The 17,026-nt window shown below is 48.5% G+C and overlaps 2 protein-coding genes across 5 annotated transcripts in view; both read right to left on the bottom strand.

The window, feature by feature from the left end:
• The window catches only part of mrps21 (mitochondrial ribosomal protein S21), a 26,169-nt gene extending 22,111 nt beyond the window's left edge, over nucleotides 1-4,058 (bottom strand). Inside the window, exon 1 of the mRNA XM_048620297.1 lies at nucleotides 3,982-4,058. Within this exon, the coding sequence (XP_048476254.1) occupies nucleotides 3,982-4,058 (77 nt within the window). The remainder of the gene's footprint in view (nucleotides 1-3,981) is intronic.
• Nucleotides 4,059-13,179: 9,121 nt separating this feature from the next.
• Nucleotides 13,180-17,026, bottom strand: part of LOC109924234 (gamma-secretase subunit APH-1A-like) — a 29,794-nt gene continuing 25,947 nt past the window's right edge. The window contains exon 6 of one of the 4 annotated variants that reach the window (XM_048620383.1): nucleotides 13,180-13,305. In XM_048620383.1, the coding sequence (XP_048476340.1) occupies nucleotides 13,221-13,305 (85 nt within the window). In that variant the 3' untranslated portion in view covers nucleotides 13,180-13,220. The remainder of the gene's footprint in view (nucleotides 13,306-17,026) is intronic. The other 3 variants (XM_048620385.1, XM_048620381.1, XM_048620382.1) reach the window with 3 other exon arrangements.

Genomic DNA, 17,026 nt, shown 5'->3' with positions numbered 1-17,026 from the left:
AACTGGCCTAACCAATGTCCTGTACAGCCACAACATGACCCTCCCAAATCCTATACTCAATGCACTGGCCAATAAAGGCAAACGTACCAAACACCTTCTTCACCGCCCTGTCTACCTGCGACTCCACTTTCAGGCACCACTCCCCAGGGCATGCTTGATCATTGTGTCACCAAATTCCTCCTTCTTTCCCTAGCCAGCTCTGCTCTAGTTCTCCAAGCCCTGGATAATCCTTTTGTCTTGGAGCTGGAAAGTTGTGGATGCAAAATCCTATTTTGTGGAGCTAAAACCAAAATCCCAGCTGTTGCTCCTGAGTCAGGTCCAACAGCGTCCTGCGCCGGATCAGACATTAAGCAGGAACATGAAAGGTCCTTTGACCTACCACTGAAAGAGAAGAGATGTTGGCTTCCCAGCCAATAGTTAATTTTAAACTGTTGCCTGACAGGGAAAATAGCAACCAATTTTCCTGTAGCAAGCTCCTGCAACAAAGCAATGTGATATCCTATAGATGGTCAGATATTTTCTTTAGTCAGTTCGGTCATAGAGTCATACAGCACAGAAACAGACCCTTTAGTCCAACCGGTCCATGCTAACCATAATCCCAAACTAAACTAGTCCCACCTGCCTGCTCCTGGCCCATATCCATCCAAACCTTTCCAATTCATGTACTTATCCAAATGTCTTTTAAACAGTGTAACTGTACCCACATCCACCACTTCCTCAGGAAGTTCACTCCACACAAGAACCACTCTCTGTGTAAAAAAATTGCCCCTCATGTCTTTTTTAAATCTTTCTCCTCTCCCCTTAAAAATATGCCCCCTAGTCTCAAAATCCTCCACCCTAGGGAAAAGACACCTGCCATTTTATACCCGTCAAAATTTTATAAACCTCGATAAGATCTCACCCTTCAACGTCCTACACTCCAGTGAAAAGAAATACAGGCCTATCCAGCCTACCGTTATATCTTAAACCCTCCATTCCTGCTAATATCCTGGTAAATTTTTTCTGAACCGTCTCCAGTTCAACAGTATCCTTCCTTTAACAGGGTGGCCAGAACTGGACACAGTATTCCAAAAGAGGCTTCACCAATTTGTACAACCTCAACATGATGTCCCAACTCAAAAATCTGAGCAATGAAGGCAAGCGTGCTAAATGCCTTCTTAACCCCCCCCCGTCTACTTGTGACCCAAACTTCAAAGAATTATGTATCTGCACCCCTAGGCCTCTCTGTTCTACTGCACGACCCAGAGCCCTATCATTAATTCTATAAGTTAAAGGGTAAATATTAATGCAAGGACACTCTTCTTCAGGTACTAACATGTGCCAACTTTTCCTTAATCTAGAAAGGGCGGAGAACGTGGGGAAATATAGGCCGGTATGTCATTGGGAAGGTGTTAAAATCTGTACTTAACAATAAAGTAGTGGGACGTTTAGCAAACTGTAACACCATTAAGCAAAATTAACAGTTTTGTGAATGGAGAACAGTATGTGATGCATTGATTAGTGTTCTTTGGGGGTAGATAAAGGAAAACCAGTCGATGTAATGTATTTAGAGTTCCAAAAGGCATTCTAGAAAAGGAGACTGAAAGAGGTAAGGGTCGGGATGAGGGCTTGATACTTTAGCATGGGCAAAGAGTATCAGGGAAGAGGGAGTCAGAAATTCTTTCCTCTCAGAAGGCTGTGAGCTTCTGAAATTCCCCTTCCTCCTAACGTAGTGAATGCAGAATCATTAAGAATTTTTAGATTGAATCTTAACTACCAAGGGGGTGAAAGATTGTCAGCTGGGTATCACAGGAATATTGAAATGAGGTTAAATTACATCAGGCTTCAAGGGCCTACTGTTGTTCCCTATTGGTTCGTTTGTATAAATGGATAATTTTCAGGTTAATAAAATATAAGCTTTGGAGTGCTGTTGGGGACCAGCACTAGGCCCTTAATTATTTCCGGTCTATATTAGTGACTTGGCTAGAGAGCATATTGTTACATTTGAAAAACAACACAAGTTCTAACGAAGATGCAAAGAGGTCTGCATTATTGTTACGAAGTTGGGTAGAGTATTCATGAATTGGAAGGCAGGAAGTTAGAATTTGTTGGTAAAAAATGATAGTGGGTTCAAGAGTGCCGTGATCCCTTTAAGAGCTTGCGCTTTGTCTGTGCTTGGAAGTTTATAAATGCAGGTACACCCAAATGGAAGCATTTTGTGTAGAACTGCCAAGCAGCATATTTTCCCAAGACAACCAGTTTTGAATTTGGCCAATTAATTGAAACCAAGCACCTCGATACAGAAAGCCAATTGAATTTAAATCTGATGGTGTTTACAACCTGAAACCAATCATATTGGAAGAATTTGATTATGTCATTCTGGGTATATAAGACCAGGGCATTTGGAAAATCAGGGAGAGCCATATGCTACCTCCCCAGAGTCAGCACCGTTCAGCTCTCACTAACTAAATGCACCATGGCATTTTAGCTCAAAGTCCTCATTGAAGATATTATGGAGATAAAATATCCCTGACAGCAGAATTAGTGGAAGAAAGGCGTTTGTGAAGAGGGCGGAGAATATTCCAGAAGACAGTCTGTGCGAACTTGGAGGGGATTAAGTTATAATTCATTGTTCTGTTATTAATGGGGTTTATTAAGTGGGACTTACATTTATCTGAACAGCATTCCAGTAGAATTTAGAACAGTTAGGATGTAGTTAGTAGTCTAAGGGGGAATTATCGGTTTGTTAGTAATTTTGTTCATTTGTTCATTGTTCACTTAAATAGGCACAGTGGCTCAGTGGTTAGCACTGCTGCCTCACAGCGCGAGGAACCCAGGTTTGAACTCACCCTCGGGCGATCGTCTGTGTAGGTTTCCTCCGAGTGTTTCCACAGTCCAAAGATGTGCAGGTTATGGTGGATTGGCCGTGCTAAGTTGTCGCGTAGTGCCCAGGGATGTGCAGCTAATGGTGTTGGCCGTGCTAAATTGTCCCTTAGTGCCCAGGGATGTGCGGGTTAGGGTGGATTGGCCGTGCTAAATTGTCCCGTAGTGCCCAGGGATGTGCGGGTTAGGGTGGATTGGCCGTGCTAAATTGTCCCGTAGTGCCCAGGGATGTGCAGGTTAGGGTGGGTTGGCCGTGCTAAATTGTCCCGTAGTGCCCAGGGATGTGCAGGTTAGGGTGGATTGGCCGTGCTAAATTGTCCTGTAGTGTCCAGGGATGTACAGACTAGGTCGGTTAGCCATGGGAAATGCAGGGTTACGAGGATAGGGTAGGTGTGTGGGTCTGGCTGGGATGCTGTTTACAGGATCCATGTAGACTCAATGGGCTGAATCACCTGCTTCCAAATTGTCGGGATTCTATGGTTCTATGAAGGATTTTGAAAGAGGATCAAGGGAGTTCTAAGGGTGGTGAGAGGGGAGAGATTTAAAAGGGACCTGAGGGGCAACTTTTTCATGCAGAGGGTGGTGCGTGTATGCAATGAGCTGCCACAGGAAGTGGTGGAGGCTGGTACAATTACAACATTTAAAAGGCATCTGGCTAGGGACATGAATAGGAAGGGTTTAGAGGGATATGGGCCAAATGCAGCCAAATGGGACTAGTTCAGTTGAGGGTGTGTGGATGGCATGGACGAGTTGGGCCGAGAGGTCTGTTCCCTTGCTGTGTGAGACTCCCAACCCTCTGAGAGAAGAAATTCCTCCTCATCTCAGTCTTTAAATTTATCCTGAGACTATGCCTTCTGGTCCTCGACTCTCCCATGAGGGGGATAAAACGTCCTCTCAGCATTGACCCTTAAGAATCCTCAATGAGATCACCTCTTGTAAACTCCGGTGAGAGTCACAACCTGTTTTCGCTTTTGCTCCAAGGAAAGCCAGATTCAATCGCTCTCCCTGTTCTTCAATTCCCAGGTCAGGATGTCAAGATTCCTTCCTTTGATGTTCACTCACTGTTTCCCAAACAGTTGGATGACTACCTCACGTACAACGGTTCACTGACCACCCCACCTTGCTTCCAGTCTGTCCAATGGATCCTCTTCCATCAGCGAGTACAGCTCTCCCAGTCCCAGGTACTGATCAGCCATTGGCGATGGCCCCCGTGGGGCCAAGTCTCTCGATTGCAAAGGGAGTCACGTCTGCGGTGATTCGGGAGTGTTTGGACCCAGTTCTCCTCCCCAAGGCTGTATTGGGGAGCCGGAAATATCTCCTCAACAGAAGAGGCGGAAAATCTCAACTGGAGTCCATAGGCTGACTGATGTCTAATGGCAGTGGGCGAATAATGGTAGCGTCCCCAGGCTAAGGGGAGGGGAAGGCCATGGCCTAGTGGTAGTATCACCAGACATGTAATCTAGAGAGAAAAACAGAAATCGCTGGAAACGCTCAGCAGGTCTGGCCGCGTCTGTGGAGAGAAATCAGAGTTAACGTTTCGGGTCCTTCCTCAGGACTGATGGGATTTTATCGCAGAAGATAGGGAGGGGGCCAAGAAGTAAACATTAGAGGCCACAAAAGAGAGAGAAGAACAGCTGGACAGCCAGAGGATTGGGTAATGAACAGTGAGGGAGGGTGAGTAGCTGTTAACGGGCACTGTTATTGGCTAACATCAAGTTGTGTCTAATAGCAGGCCATGTGTGTTGGGGTCAGGGTTCGGGGTAAGGACACGGGAGAAGGCGCCTCGAGCCCTAAAATTGTTGAACTCGATATTGAGACCAGAAGGCTGTAGAGTTCCCAAGCACAAAACGAGGCGTTCTTCCAGCTTGGACTGTAGCAAGCCTGAGACAGAGATGTTGGCCAGGGAGCCAAGGTGGTGTGTTGAAGTGGCAGGCAAATGGAAGCACGGGGGTCACTTTATTTTTTTGTTTTACAGACAGAACGTAGGTGTTCTGCGAAGTGGTCACCCAGTCCTTTCCCATAATGCCCCACAGACCAGGTATTGCTATCACATGGTCTGCTATTGTGCATCCCACGTCAATCCCATCTGGTTCACTAATGTCCTTGAGGCAAGGACACTGTCAGCCTCTCCTGGTCTGGTCTACACGTGACTCCAGACCCAAAGCAAAGTGGTTGGCTCTTAACGCTTAAGGGAGGGGCAACAAATGCTGACCCATGCCACATTCCCATGAATGGATTAAAACGAAAACACCCTTCTGGCAACAAGGGTTCAAATCCTGCCAGGGTCTGCCGATGGAATTTAAATTCACCGAATCGAATTTAGTCTTTTCTTTTTATTTATTCATTGGCGGGATTTGGGTATCACTGGCTTACCTGGCATTTATTGCCCAGAGGGCAGTGAAGAGTCAACAACGCATTGCAGTGGGCCTGGAATCACATATAGGCCCAGACCAGGTAAGGATGGCAGTTTCCTTCCCTAAAGGACCAGATTGGGCTTTTCCCCTGACAATCGCCAATAGTTTCAGGGTCAACATCAGACTATTAATTCCAGATTTCTTTTATTGAATTCAAATTCCGCCATCTGCCATAGCGGGATTCAAACCCGGGTCCCCGGGACATTCCCTGGGTTTCTGGATTAACATTCCCACTGATAATACCACCAGGCCACCGTCTTCCCACTGGAATTGGTTTGCGTGCCAACCATCATTGTTTATCGTTAAGAAGGAGATCCACGGGTAGGGGGGGTGGGTCGGTCATGGGGGAAGGAAGTCTACCATCCTTACCCCCTGGGTCTGGGCCTACACACAGCATCTTATCTGTCCTTTGAAGAGACCTTTGGGTCAGTGGGTGAAGGAGCGACAATGCCAGGCTCACCAGCGATGCCCACCTCCCGTGAAAGAGTTGGACAACTGACTGGAGAACATTCCTTTCTCGAACCCAAGCGGGAGGAACAAGCTATGAAGGTTGGGTGGGAGGGTGGGGAGTTGTTGCGGGGAGGGTCGCTTTAAGCTTCGCTGAGAAGTGAGATAATGTCTCGCCCTTAACAAGCCACTGACTGACCCAGAGGGGGCTCCGGGGTCTTTAATGGCTGTAAACAGCCCCGGAACCAGGCGCTATAGAAATTCAACCCTGTGTCTTCTCTCCTTCCCACAGTTTGCAGCCTTTAAGACCAAATTGTTCAGAACGGGACCCGACGCCGTCCTGAAGCAACCCTTGGTTAACAATTTCCGAATAGCTCAGCCCCTCAATGACAGAAAGATCCGAGCTTCCTTCTCAATGGGTGAGTGGTGAATGATCCAGTGGATTACTGATTGGCTCATTGGCTGTGAATTAGCGGGCGGCGCTCTGTCCTGGCAGGTCGTATCACCCGAATTCAAGCACGACCCCGGAGATTTCGGAATCTCATCCAGGCTCTTGCGCCCAGCCTCAGCGCTGAGGGAGTGGGCACTGTCGGAGGGTCAGCGCCGAGGGAGGGGGCACTGTCGGAGGGTCAGCGCCGAGGGAGGGGGCACTGTCGGACAGTCAGTGCTGAGGGAAGGAGCACTATCAGAGGGTCAGTGCTGAGGGAGCAGATGCTGTCGGAGGGTCAGCGCTGAGGGAGCAGGCACTGTCGGAGGGTCAGTGCTGAGGGAGTGGGCACTGTCAGAGGGTCAGTGCTGAGGGAGCAGGCACTGTCAGAGGGTCAGCGCTGAGGGAGCAGGTACTGTCAGAGGGTCAGTGCTGAGGGAGCAGGCACTGTCAGAGGGTCAGTGCTGAGGGAGCAGATGCTGTCAGAGGGTCAGTGCTGAGGGAGCAGATGCTGTCGGATTGTCGGCGCTGAGGGAGCGGGCGCTGTCGGAGGGTCGGCACTGAGGGAGCGGGCGCTGTCGGAGGGTTGGCGCTGAGGGAGCGGGCGCTGTTGGAGGGTCAGCGCTGAGGGAGTGCTGCAGAGTTGCACACAGTATTCCAAAAGTGGCCTAACCAGTGTCCTGTACAGCCGCAACATGGCCTCCCAACGCAGTGCACTTACCAAGAAAGGGAAGCTTCTAGAATACTGCACATAACTCTACATCGTCCTGCTATACGAAGGATGTTGTGAAACCTGAAAGTGTGCAGAAAAGATTGGCAAGGATTTTGGAGGTTTTGAGCTACAGGGAGAGGCTGAATAGACTTGGGCTATTTTCCCTGGAGCGTTGGAGGCTGAGGGGGTGACCTTATAGAGGTTTATAAAATCATGAGAGGCATGGATAGGGTGACTAGAACAAAAGAACAAAGAAAATTACAGCACAGGAACAGACCCTTCGGCCCTCCAAACCTGCGCCGATCCAGATCCTCTATCTAAACCTGTCGCCTATTTTCCAAGGATCTGTATCCCTCTGCTCCCTGCCCATTCATGTATCTGTCTAGATACATCTTAAATGATGCTATCGTGCCTGTCTCTACCACCTCCGCTGGCAACGTGTTCCAGGCACCCACCACCCTCTGCGTAAAGAACTTTCCACGCATATCTCCCTTAAACTTTTCCCCTCTCACCTTGAAATCGTGACCCCTAGTAATTGAGTCCCCCACTCTGGGGAAAAGTTTCTTGCTATCCACCCTGTCTATATCTCTCATGATTTTGTAGACCTCAATCAGGTCCCCCCTCAACCTCCGTCTTTCTAATGTAAATAATTCCTAATCTACTCAACCTCTCTTCATAGCTAGTGCCCTCCATACCAGGCAACATCCTGGTGAACCTCCTCTGCACCCTCTCCAAAGCATCCACATCCTTTTGGTAATGTGGTGACCAGAACTGTACGCAGTATTCCAAATGTGGTCGAACCAAAGTCCTATACAACTGTAACATGACCTGCTAACTCTTGTACTCAACACCCCGTCTGATGAATGAAAGCATGCCGTATGCCTTCTTGACCACTCTATCGACTTGCATTGCCACCTTCAGGGTACAATGGACCTGAACACCCAGATCTCTCTGTGCATCAATTTTCCCCAGGGCTCTTCCATTTACCTTATAGTTCGCTCTTGAATTGGATCTTCCAAAATGCATCACCTCGCATTTGCCTGGATTGAACTCCATCTGCCATTTCTCCGCCCAACTCTCCAATCTATCTATATTCTGCTGCATTCTCAGACAGTCCCCTTCACTATCTGCTACTCCACCAATCTTAGTGTCATCTGCAAACTTGCTAATCAGACCATCTATACTTTCCCCCAGATCATTTATGTATATCACAAACAACAGTGGCCCCAACACGGATCCCTGTGGAACACCACTGGTCACAGTTCTCCATTTTGAGAAACTCCCTTCCACTACAACGCTCTGTCTCCTGTTGCCCAGCCAGTTCTCTATCCATCTAGCTAGTACACCCTGGACCCCATGCGACTTCACTTTCTCCATCAGCCTACCATGGGGAACCTTATCAAACGCCTTACTGAAGTCCATGTGTATGACATCTACAGCCCTTCCCTCATCTATCAACTTTGGCACTTCCTCAAAGAATTCTATCAAGTTGGTAGGACATGACCTTCCCTGCACAAAACCATGCTGCCTATCACTAATAAGCCCATTTTCTTCCAAATGTAAATAGATCCTATCCCTCAGTATCTTCTCCAGCAGCTTCCCCACACTGATGTCAGGCTCACCGGTCTGTAATTTCCTGGATTATCCTTGCTACCCTTCTTAAACAAGGGGACAACATTAACAATTCTCCAGTCCTCCAGGACCTCACCCATGCTCAAGGGGCTTTCTACCCAGGGTAGGGGAGTCCAAAACTAGAGGGGCATAGGTTTAAGGTGAGAGGGGAGAGATTTAAAAGGGACCTCTGGGCAACTTTTTCACACACACAGAGGGTGTATGGATTGAGCTGCCAGAGGAAGTTATTTTTTAAATTCATAAACGGGATGTGGCATCGCTGGCCAGGCAGCATTTATTGTCCATCTCTAATTGCCCAGAGGGCAGTTAAGAGTCAACCACGTTGCGTGAGTCCAGAGTCACATGTAGGCCAGACCAGGTAACGATGGCAGTTTCCTTCATAAAGGGCATTAGTGAACCAGATGGGGTTTTCCAACAATTGACAATGGATTCATGGTCATCATTAGACTCTTCATTCCAGATATTTATTGAATTCAAATTCCACCATCTGCCATGGCAGGATTCAAATCTGGGTCTGTGCATTAACAGTCCAACAATAATACTACTAGGCCATGCCTTCCCCTAAAGGGTGGAGGCTGGTACAATCACAACATTTAAGAGGCATCTAGATGAGTTCATGAATAGGAAGGATTTAGAGGGATAGGGGCCAGATGCTGGCAAATGGGACTAGATCAGATTGGGATACCTGATTGGGTCAGCATGGGCGAGTCGGACCGAAGGGTCTGTTTCCATGCTGCAGATCAGAAAAGTGTTGGGGTTTCTGACGGAGGTCTATAAAATATTAAAGGGGGTTGATAAGGAGGATGCCAAACAGATGTTCCCCCTTGAGGACAGTCATGAACATGAGATACAGATCAAGAAGAGGTGGGTTCAAAAGTGGGATGAGGAGAAACTACTTCTTTCAGAGGGTTGGGAATCTGCGGAACTCACTGCCCCAGAGTGCAGTGGAGGCACAATCAACGAACAGATTCAAAACGATATGTTTCTGATGAAAAGTGGGATAAAAGGCTATGGGGAGCAAGTGGGAGATGGAGTTGGGACCAGCCCCGATCATGTTAATCGTTTTAGAGTTGGCATGATGGCTCAGTGGTTAGCACTGCTGCCTCACGGCACCAGGGACCCAGGTTCGATTCCACCCTCGGGCAACTGTCTGTGTGGGAATTTGCACACTCTCCCCGCATCTGCGTGGATTTCCTCCGGGTGCTCTGGTTTCTTCCCACAGTCACATAGGTGTGAGGTTAGGGTGGATTGGCTGAGCTAAATTGTCCCGTAGTGCCCAGGGATGTGCAGGTTAGGGTGGATTGGCCGTGCTAAATTGTCCTGTAGTGCCCAGGGATGTGCAGGTTAGGGTGGATTGGCCGTGCTAAATTGTCCCGTAGTGCCTGGGTTAGCCATGGGGACAGCAGGGTTTCAAGAATAGGGTGGGTATGGGAGGGATGGCCTTCGGAGAGTCGGTGTGGACTCGATGGGCCGAAAGGCCTGCTTCCACGCCGTAGAGATTTAACGAAGGGCTTGAAGGGCTGAATTGCCTGCTCCAGTTCTGAATCCCTGCGAAACGGGGAGCTTAATATTTGCTGCGATGATCGAGGAAACAAATTCCAGTTATTTCCGGAATGCTATTTTGTGGGATCTCACTGAGGACTGAGCCCCGATGGGGACTGAATCCCGTTCTGTTCGTGGCTTTAGGTTGGGCTATCAACTTCCGCAAGGCCATGCGTCGCTTTCTGAAAACCCTGACGACAAGATTCCACCAGTAAGCGCTCACGCTCCCCCAACACCGTTGTCTTTGAGCCTCTCGACGTTTACTGTGTCACCGCCATGAAATGAAGAAAGCCTTTTTTATTCCCCTGTTCCCCACACCCCCAAGCCACCTCTGATAAGCCAACTTCACGCAGGAGCAACCCATCTCGGCCACCGGCTTTGGTTTCCCTGAGCTTGAATCCATGAGTCTCCCCGATCCCATCATCAATTCCCTCCCTGGATACCGACGGATCTCTCCAATGAATAAACGCTGCAGAAAGGCGACTTGGAGTCTAACAGATCTTCAGGGGAGAATGCTCGTGGCTGGGTGGCACCTTTCCCGACAGCCCCAGACGTAGCTGTTCCCACCATCGCCGCTGCGGATCGGCCTTCCTGGGAATTAACCCAAGGAGTCCCCAGCCGAGCACTTAGAGCCTGCGTGGACTGTCTTCAAACTCTCTCTCCTACAGGCTGAGGTCCTCAGCTGCTTCAAGAAGACCACCATCATCTCCCTACCCAGGAAAGCATATGCAACGTGCCTTAATGTCTACCGCCCAGTTCCTCTGATGTCAATAATCCTGAAGTGCTTCGAAAGGCTGGTCATGGCCCACATCACCTCGATCCCCTACAGTTTGCCTACCGCCATAACAGGTCCACAGCAGATGCCATATCCCCAGCCCTGCACTCACCTCTGGAACATACGGACTACAAAGTCACCTACGTCAGACTCCTGCTCATCGACTACAGCTCCATCATCCTTCAACGCCATCAAATCCTCCAGACTGATCTCGAAAATCCGACACCTAGGTCTCAACTCTGCCCTTTGCGACTGGATCCTCAGCTTCCTGACCCGTAGGCCGCAATCAGTGAAGATAGACAACTGCATCTTCTCCATGAAAGCACTCAACATTTGGAGCCGTCCCTCAGGATGCATCTTCAGTCCCCTGCTGTACACCCACATTGCTTAATTTCGAATGAAAGCCATTTGTTGATGACGCCACCATGGTAGGACGGATATCTAACAACGATGAGTCAGAACACAGAAGGGAGATAGAGGGCTTGGCGACGTGGTGCGATCTGTCTCTCAACGTCGGCAAAACTAACGAACTGATCATCAACTTCAGAAAGAAAGGAGGGGAACACGCCCCCATCTACATCAACGGGACTGAGGTTGAGAGGGTGAAGAGCGACGATAACCAACACAAACTGTCCTAGACTTCCCATGTAAATGCAATACTCAAGAAGGCACAACAACGCCTCTTCTTCCTCTGGAGGCTCTGGGAATTTGGGATGTCCATAAGGTCCCTTACCAACTTCTACAGATGCCCCATTGAAAGCATACGGTCCTGGTACATTACGGCCTGGTATGGCAACTGCTCTGCCCAGGACCGTAAGAAACTACAGAAGGTGGTGTGCACAGCCCAGACCATCACAGAAGCCAACCTTCCATCCATGGACTCCATTTACACGGCTCGCTGCTGCAGAAAGGCTGGCAACATCAAAGACCCATTGCCCCCTGGTAATGACCTCCTACAACCTCTTACATCAGGCAGAAGATACAGAAGCCTGAACACACACACCAGCAGGTTCGAGAGCAGCTTCTTTCCAACTGTTATTAGACTGATAAATGGACTCTGTAGCCTCAAGTAACACTGATCTTGCTAACATTAATCTTGCCTGGTGCACGCCCCATGCGATGTAACTTGTATGCCTCTGTCTAGTGTATTTTTTTTCACCCTATGATCTGTATGTCCTTGCTTACTGTGATCTGCCTGTACGGCTCGCAAACAAAGCTTTTCACTGCGCTTAGGTGATAATAAATCAATCAGCTATTAAGTAGATCCAAGCCTACGACCCCCCACGATATCACACGCTGGGATTTGCAATCGCGGGCTCAGTGGCACGGTCTCCTCTCTAAGACGAAGCAGCAAACACATTGCGCGGGGCAGATCTCGTCCGTTTCGCTGAGCGAGGCATTTCAGCCGGGGGAGGAATTGCAGCCAGGCTCCCATCTCCTCCCTGACACTGAGCAGAGATTTGGGAGCAGGAGCCAAGGAATAGTGTTCCCTCATGAAGTCCCAAAGCCACCTTTATTAAATCCTTAAATACCTTAGGAAAACTGAAGGTGTGGAACTGACACTCCCATCCCCCGCCCCCAACCTCACCCTGGGCAATTTAGCAGCTGATGATATTAAATCTACCAAGTCGTCTTCAGTCACAGAGGATGGCAACAGACCCTCCATAAGGATGTAAGAAACAACAGCAGGAACAAGCCATCGGGCCCCTCGAGTCTGCTCCATCATTCAATAAGATCGTGGCTGACCTTTTCGTGGACTCAGCTCCACTTACCTGCTCGCTCACCGTAATCCTTAATCCCTTTACCATTCCAAAAATCTATCTTTGCCTTCAGTGAGTTTCACCTCACTGGGGCAGGGAATTCCAGAGATTCCCAACCCTTTGGGTGAAGAAGTTCCTCCTCAGTCCTGAATCAGCTCCCCCCTTTATTTTGAGGCTATGCCCCCCAATTCTAGTGGAAACAACCTCACTGCTTCTATCTTATCTGTTTCCTTTGTAATTTCGTATGTTTCTGTGAGATAGCCCCCTTCATTCTTCTAAATTCCAATCAGTACGGTCCCAGTCCATCTTTTATTTGGAATTGTGGTCCAACTCGTCCATACCGACCACATATCCTAAATTTTTTAATCCAGTCCCATTTGCCGACATTTGGCCCATATCCCTCTTAGACCATTCAAATACCCATCCTTTTTATGCCTGTTGTAATTGTACCAGCCTCCACCACTTCCTCTGGCAGCTCGTTCCACATTCCCTGTGTGAAAAAGTTGCCCCTCAGGTCCTTTTCAAGTCTTTCCCCGTCTCACCTTAAACCTATGCCCCTCTAGTTTTGGACTCCCCTACCCTGGGGGGAAAAGACCTTGGCTACTCACCTTATCCATGCTCCTCATGATTTTGTAAACCTCCTATAAGGTCAGCGCCTCAGCTTCCGATGTTCCAGGGAAAATAGCCCCAGCTTTGACACGTTCTTGCGATCCTGCCAATCGATCAACGAGAGACTAAATTGAGAAGAGATTGTTCACTCTTTAGAGAGGTGTAGATGCTCCATTGTTGAGTATATTAGACAGATTTTGGCCACTCAGGGCCATCAAGGGACAGGGCAAACAGGTGGATAAGTGGAGTTGAAGATCAGTTGCAATCATTATAGAATAGCAGAGAAGTTTTAAAAGGCTGTGGGATCCACTCCTGTGTCCTGTAATGCAGCCAAGAAACCGGGGCATCTGCATGATAGCCAGAAGCCATGGCTCAAACAAAACTCATCTGCCGTCTTTCACTGGAAAGTCAGTGGCTGAGAGGAGACCTGATAGAGGTCTACGAAATTGTGAGAGGCGGATGGTCAGAGGCTTTTTCCTAGGCTTGACGTTTCAATTACAAGGGGGCACAGGTTCAAGGTCAGAGGGGGAGAGTTTAAGGGAGATGTGCGAGGGAAGTTTTCCACGCAGAGAGTGGTAGCAGGCTGGAATGCAGTGCCAGAAGCGGGCACTTCGGAGACATTTACGAGGCACCTAGACGGGCACATGAATAGAGAAGGAATATAGATGGAAACGGATCGAGAAATGGCAGGTTTGTTTTTAGATTAATTGGGGCATGCCGGTCGGCACTGGAGGGCCGAAGGGCCTGTTCCCATGCTGTACTTTCTTAATTTGTTCATTTGAGATCTGGTGCTAACGACAGGACCAAAAGCTGTCTCTTGGTTGCCTATCTGTGGTGAAGTGGCAAGCACATTCAAGATATCTTGTGGTGCAGTGGGAATGTCCCAGATTCTAGGCCAGAAGATCTGGCTTCAAGCCCCAGACGTGGGTTGATTACTCCTTTTTTTTGAAAAAAAGAAAGCCCCTGGGAATTAATCTCCTGAACCCTGGCACAAGCGACGTCTGATGGGAGGAAATGAATTCTTGGATAAGCTTTTTCCGGAGGTGAAACAAATGCTGTTTGAAGAGGGGGGTTGGTGGTCATCGCAGGAGTCAGAGAGTGGTACAGCAAGGAAGAGACCCTTCGGCCCATCAGGTCCACGCTGACCTATCGACGCCAGTCCCACTTTCCAGCACTCAGCTGCTATCCTTGAATGTTACAAGCGCTTGTCCACTGTACTTATTAAAAGGTTGTGTGAGGTTTCCCGCCTCAAGCTTCCCTCCCAGGCAGTGCATTCCAGCTTCCTCCCACTACCCTTTGGGTGAAATTCATCTCCTCAAATTGCCTCTAAACATCCTGCCTTTAGTTGCCCCTTCGCCCCCCCGCCCCCCCCCCCCATTGTTGACCCCTCAACCAATTCACCCTCTCCATACCCCTCATACAACTCAATCATGTCCCCCCCCTCAGTCTTCTCTGCTCTAAAGAAAACTATCCAAACCTATCTGATCTAGCTTTATGGCTGAATTTCTCCACCCCAGGCAACATCCTGGTGAATGTCCTCTGTACCACCTCTAGGGCTATCGCATCCTTCCTGTAGTGAGGTGACCAGAACTGCACACAGTATCCGAGTTGTGGCCTGATCAACGCTCTGTACAACTCCAGCATTACCTCTCTGCTCTTATACTCTATACCACTGTTGATGAAAGCAAGTGTCTCATTTGCTTTCCTAACTATCTAATTCAACTGTTCTGTCACCAGCAGGGATCTGTGAATGATTACCCCAAGATCCCTCTGTTCCTCTAAACTATCCAGTGCCCTGCCATTTGTTACATATTGCCAGGCATTGCTAAGGCCACTTTTGGAATACTGCGTTCAGTTCTGGTCTCCCTGCTTGTAGGAAAGATGTTGAGAAACTTGAAAGGGTTCAGAAAAGATTTACAAGGATGTTGATAATAAGGTGTGGAGCTGGAGGAACACAGCAGGCCAGGCAGCATCAGAGGATCAGGAAAGCTGACGTTTCGGGTCTGGACCCTTCTTCAGAAAATGATGTTGCCGGGTTTGGAGGGTTTGAGCTATAGGGAGAGGCTTGGGCTATTTTCCGTCAGAGGCTTGAGGGGTTGACCTTGTAGAGATTTATAAAATCATGAGGGGCATGGATAGGGTGAATAGTCAAGGTCTTTTACCCCAGGGTAGGGGAGTCCAAAACTAGAGGAGCACAGGTTTAAAGGTGAGAGGCGAGAGATTTAAAAGGGACCTGAGGGGCAACTTTTTCACACAGAGGGTGGTGCGTGTATGGAATTAACTACCAGAGGAAGTGGTGGAGACTGGTACAATTACAGCATTTAAAAGGCATCTGGATGGGTACATGAATGGTTTAGAGGGATATGGGCCAAATGCTGGCAAATGGGACTAGATTAATTTAGGACATCTGGTCAGCATGGATGAGTTGGGCCGAAGGGTCTGTTTCCATGCTGTACACCTCCATCACATTTATCCGAGTTAAATACCATCGGACCAACTGTTATCCTCCTGTAACCTAAGATCTTCTCTCTTACCATTAACTCCCTCGCTCTCTGCAGCCTCCTCCAGCCCTAACAATCTCTGTACTCCAACAATTGGGAATACTTTTGCAACTCATCTCATTCAACACCCTTCATTTCCAAGCCTCATTCATTGCCAGCTAATGCCTTCAGCCTCCCTCCCCAAACCTCTCTGTCTCATTCTCCCATCTCGAAAACCTACCGATGCTGAAACTGGGCCAACAGGCCCCTCAAACTGGTTCCACCAAACTCATATGATCCAATTGTGGCTCTGACTCCACCCTCCTGCCTCTTCCCTCACAAGCCCTGACTCCATCGTCAATCGAAACTCTGTCTAACTCAGTCTCAGATATACAGCAGAGAATTCCACAGACTCCCGACCCTATGAGGGAAAAGATTCTGTATTAAATGAGGGACCCCTTATTCTAAAACTGACGCCTTCTCTAAGAGACCCCAACAAGGGGAAAACATCCTCAGAATCTTATCAGTTTCAATCTGTCTCATTCTGCTGATCTTCAAATGAGTTAAAGGCCAGCCTTCCCAACAGCAGGGATGAATCCAGATTGAGGTGGCATCGTAACTCAGTGGTTAGCACTGCTGCCTCAGAGTGCCAGGGACCTGGGTTCGATTCTAACCTCGGGGGTGACAGGCTGTGTGGAGTTTGCATGTTATCCCCCCTGTGTTTGCATGGGTTTCCTCCCACAGTTCAAAGATATGCAGGTTAGGGTGGATTGGCCACACTAAATTGTCCCATAGTGCCCAGGGATGTGTAGGTTAGGGTGCATTGGCTGTGCTAAATTGCCCAATAGCGTCCACAGATGTGCGGGCTAGCCAATGGGGAAATGCAAGATTACAGGAATAGGGGACTAGGCTTGGCTGGGAGGGTCAGTATGGACTCAATGGGCCAAATGGCCTGCTTCCACACTGTACGGAGCCTATGATTTTGGCCAGCTGCCTTAATGCCTCATATGAGACTGTGTCACGCTTTGGTTGATAATGCATCTGAGAGGTGCCCTGAAGGTGCTATAAGATTGTAAGTTGTACAGATAATTAAAGCTGCATTGGTTGCCCAATTTTTTTAAAAAACTCAGTCCAAATATTCCATAACTTCGTTAATCAAAATCCCTCCACCGACCTCCAAATGACCTGCAAATTAGAATTCTTGTACCTGGAAATGTTGTGTTTTCAAAAAAAAAGTCACATTAAACATTTGACAACTTTCCTTTGCGCCGATTCCTTTTGAAATATTACAACCAAAGCAGAAACTGGTCCACACGAGTTTCCCCAGACCTCAATCCCTCCCCATCTTTCGCTCTGTCTCTCTCTC

This window comes from Rhincodon typus, chromosome 46 (genome assembly GCF_021869965.1).
Source record: "Rhincodon typus isolate 14 chromosome 46, sRhiTyp1.1, whole genome shotgun sequence".
Classification (NCBI taxonomy): domain Eukaryota; kingdom Metazoa; phylum Chordata; class Chondrichthyes; order Orectolobiformes; family Rhincodontidae; genus Rhincodon; species Rhincodon typus.
Note: the sequence above shows the minus strand (reverse complement) of the source record. Positions and strands in the feature narration are given on the sequence as shown.